Below are 1,906 nucleotides of genomic sequence, written 5' to 3' on the forward strand. Positions count from 1 at the left end.
AATATTACTAGTTAAAAAGTAAATGACTAGCAATGGTAATATCAATATTTACAATAATTGAAAGAATAAATCACCTGGTATAATAATTTTATTCATAAGAAAATCACAAATATAAAAGCACTAGTTAAAAATTAAATCAATAGTACGATAGAATACCACTTTTGGTGGCCACTCTGTACTGGTCGTTAATGCTCCTACTCACAATAGCACCTAGGATGTTCCTTGGGTCTCCACGACCTCGATCAACCAATGGAATTGGAAGAGCAATGTTGTCTCCTATCTCACCTGCTACTAATTCTGTTCGGCTCCTCTTAACCATACGTTCTGTTTGTTGTCTCTGAGATTCACTTGCTGCTAATCATTGGGAGCTGATGCTGTTATGAAGTTGATCAAGGTTCGTTTGATACGGGGATAGTGTTTCTGGCTCTTGTTCAGACTCATTCATTTCAGCTTCGCCTGGTTCTCGCCTGGGTTCATTGACATCAGCTTCTGCTTCTGTTTCAGGCTCGTTGGCATCTGTTTCTTGCTGCTGAAGCATTGTTATAAGGTCTTGCTCAGACTGCAGACAACTGATGATTTCTTGTGGAAGTGATGTTGACGTCAGTCCGACTCGACCATTCACACCGAACATTGCAGCATATGGACTTCTTTTGATCCCTGCATGGTAAGCCGAATTCTTGGAAAACTGAACAAATTTGATGCCTGTAGCCCAGTCCGTTGAGTTATTGTCAGCCATCCACGCTACAAGCATGTCTTTTATGTCACCATTTGCTCGCTCAACAGAGCCTTGGCTCTGTGGATGTCTAGGCTTGCCGTGAACGATTGACAATTCAGGCCACAAAGAACGTAGTTCAGTAATAATCTGAGCTGTAAACTCAGAGCCATTTTCTGATTGAAGGATTACAGGAGCACCCAGAAGTAGATAGATATCAGCAAGTTGGAATGCTACTTCAGCTGCACGCTTTGATGTAAGCGGACATAGACCAGTTGCAACGTGTGCTCTTTTAACTATGTGAAATGTGTCCTCAATGGAGACATAGAACACCGGTGTTTCGTCTAGAGTTTGTCGTTTCTTTATAATCTTCTCAAGATCCCCACATTGTAACACTTCATATTTACTCAGAAGGTAATATTCGTAACGACTTTTCGTGTTTTCTTTCGCTAGCTCTACAAATGTCCTCAATCATTTGAAAATAAGCGTCTTTCGGAATGAGATACTTGGAACACTTCTCATACCTAGATCATCACTCTTCACGAAATTTTAACTCTATGCTCTGAGACATCTTGTCAAGGTACTAGAATAAACTGATCTTGTAGGAAGGGAGGTGAGAGTAATGTGTACTATATTCATGGCCGGAGTTGTTTCATAGATAGTTGAAACAAGTCAAAATACTAATTCACACTTTGCCTAAAGTATAACAGCCATATGGTGTAACAAAAATGACAATAAATATTCGTGGCCAGAGTTGTTTCGTAGATAGCGGAAACGAGTCAAAATACTAATTCACACTTTGCCTAAAGTAAAACAGTCATATGGTGTAACAAAAATGACAATAAATAATTCATTTCGAGAAATGACTAGAATTATCAGTCATTTCAAGAATTGACTAACCCCTACAGGCATTACGTGTAATGACTGACAGTTTTAGTCATTTCACGAATTAACTGATTTGACATTTTGACTGTAACATATATATATATATATATATATATGTATATATACATATAATATATATATACACATATATATATATATGTATATATACATATAATATATATATACACATATATATATACATATATATATATATATATATATACATTCATATATATATATATATATATATGTATATATATATATATATATATACATATAATATATATACATATATATATATATATATAT

The 1,906-nt window shown here is 35.3% G+C and overlaps 1 protein-coding gene across 1 annotated transcript; it reads right to left on the bottom strand.

Moving 5' to 3' along the window:
* Positions 1-358: 358 nt before the first annotated feature.
* On the bottom strand, positions 359-1,624 carry LOC137632269 (KRAB-A domain-containing protein 2-like). Its single transcript, XM_068364165.1, has 2 exons — positions 1,613-1,624; positions 359-1,081 (listed from the first exon to the last, which is right to left on the bottom strand). The coding sequence occupies exons 1-2, from the start codon at positions 1,622-1,624 to the stop codon at positions 359-361; spliced, it is 735 nt and encodes a 244-aa protein (XP_068220266.1).
* Between the last annotated feature and the right edge of the window lie 282 nt (positions 1,625-1,906).

Source organism: Palaemon carinicauda, chromosome 3, assembly GCF_036898095.1.
Source record: "Palaemon carinicauda isolate YSFRI2023 chromosome 3, ASM3689809v2, whole genome shotgun sequence".
In the NCBI taxonomy this organism is placed as follows: Eukaryota; Metazoa; Arthropoda; class Malacostraca; order Decapoda; family Palaemonidae; genus Palaemon; species Palaemon carinicauda.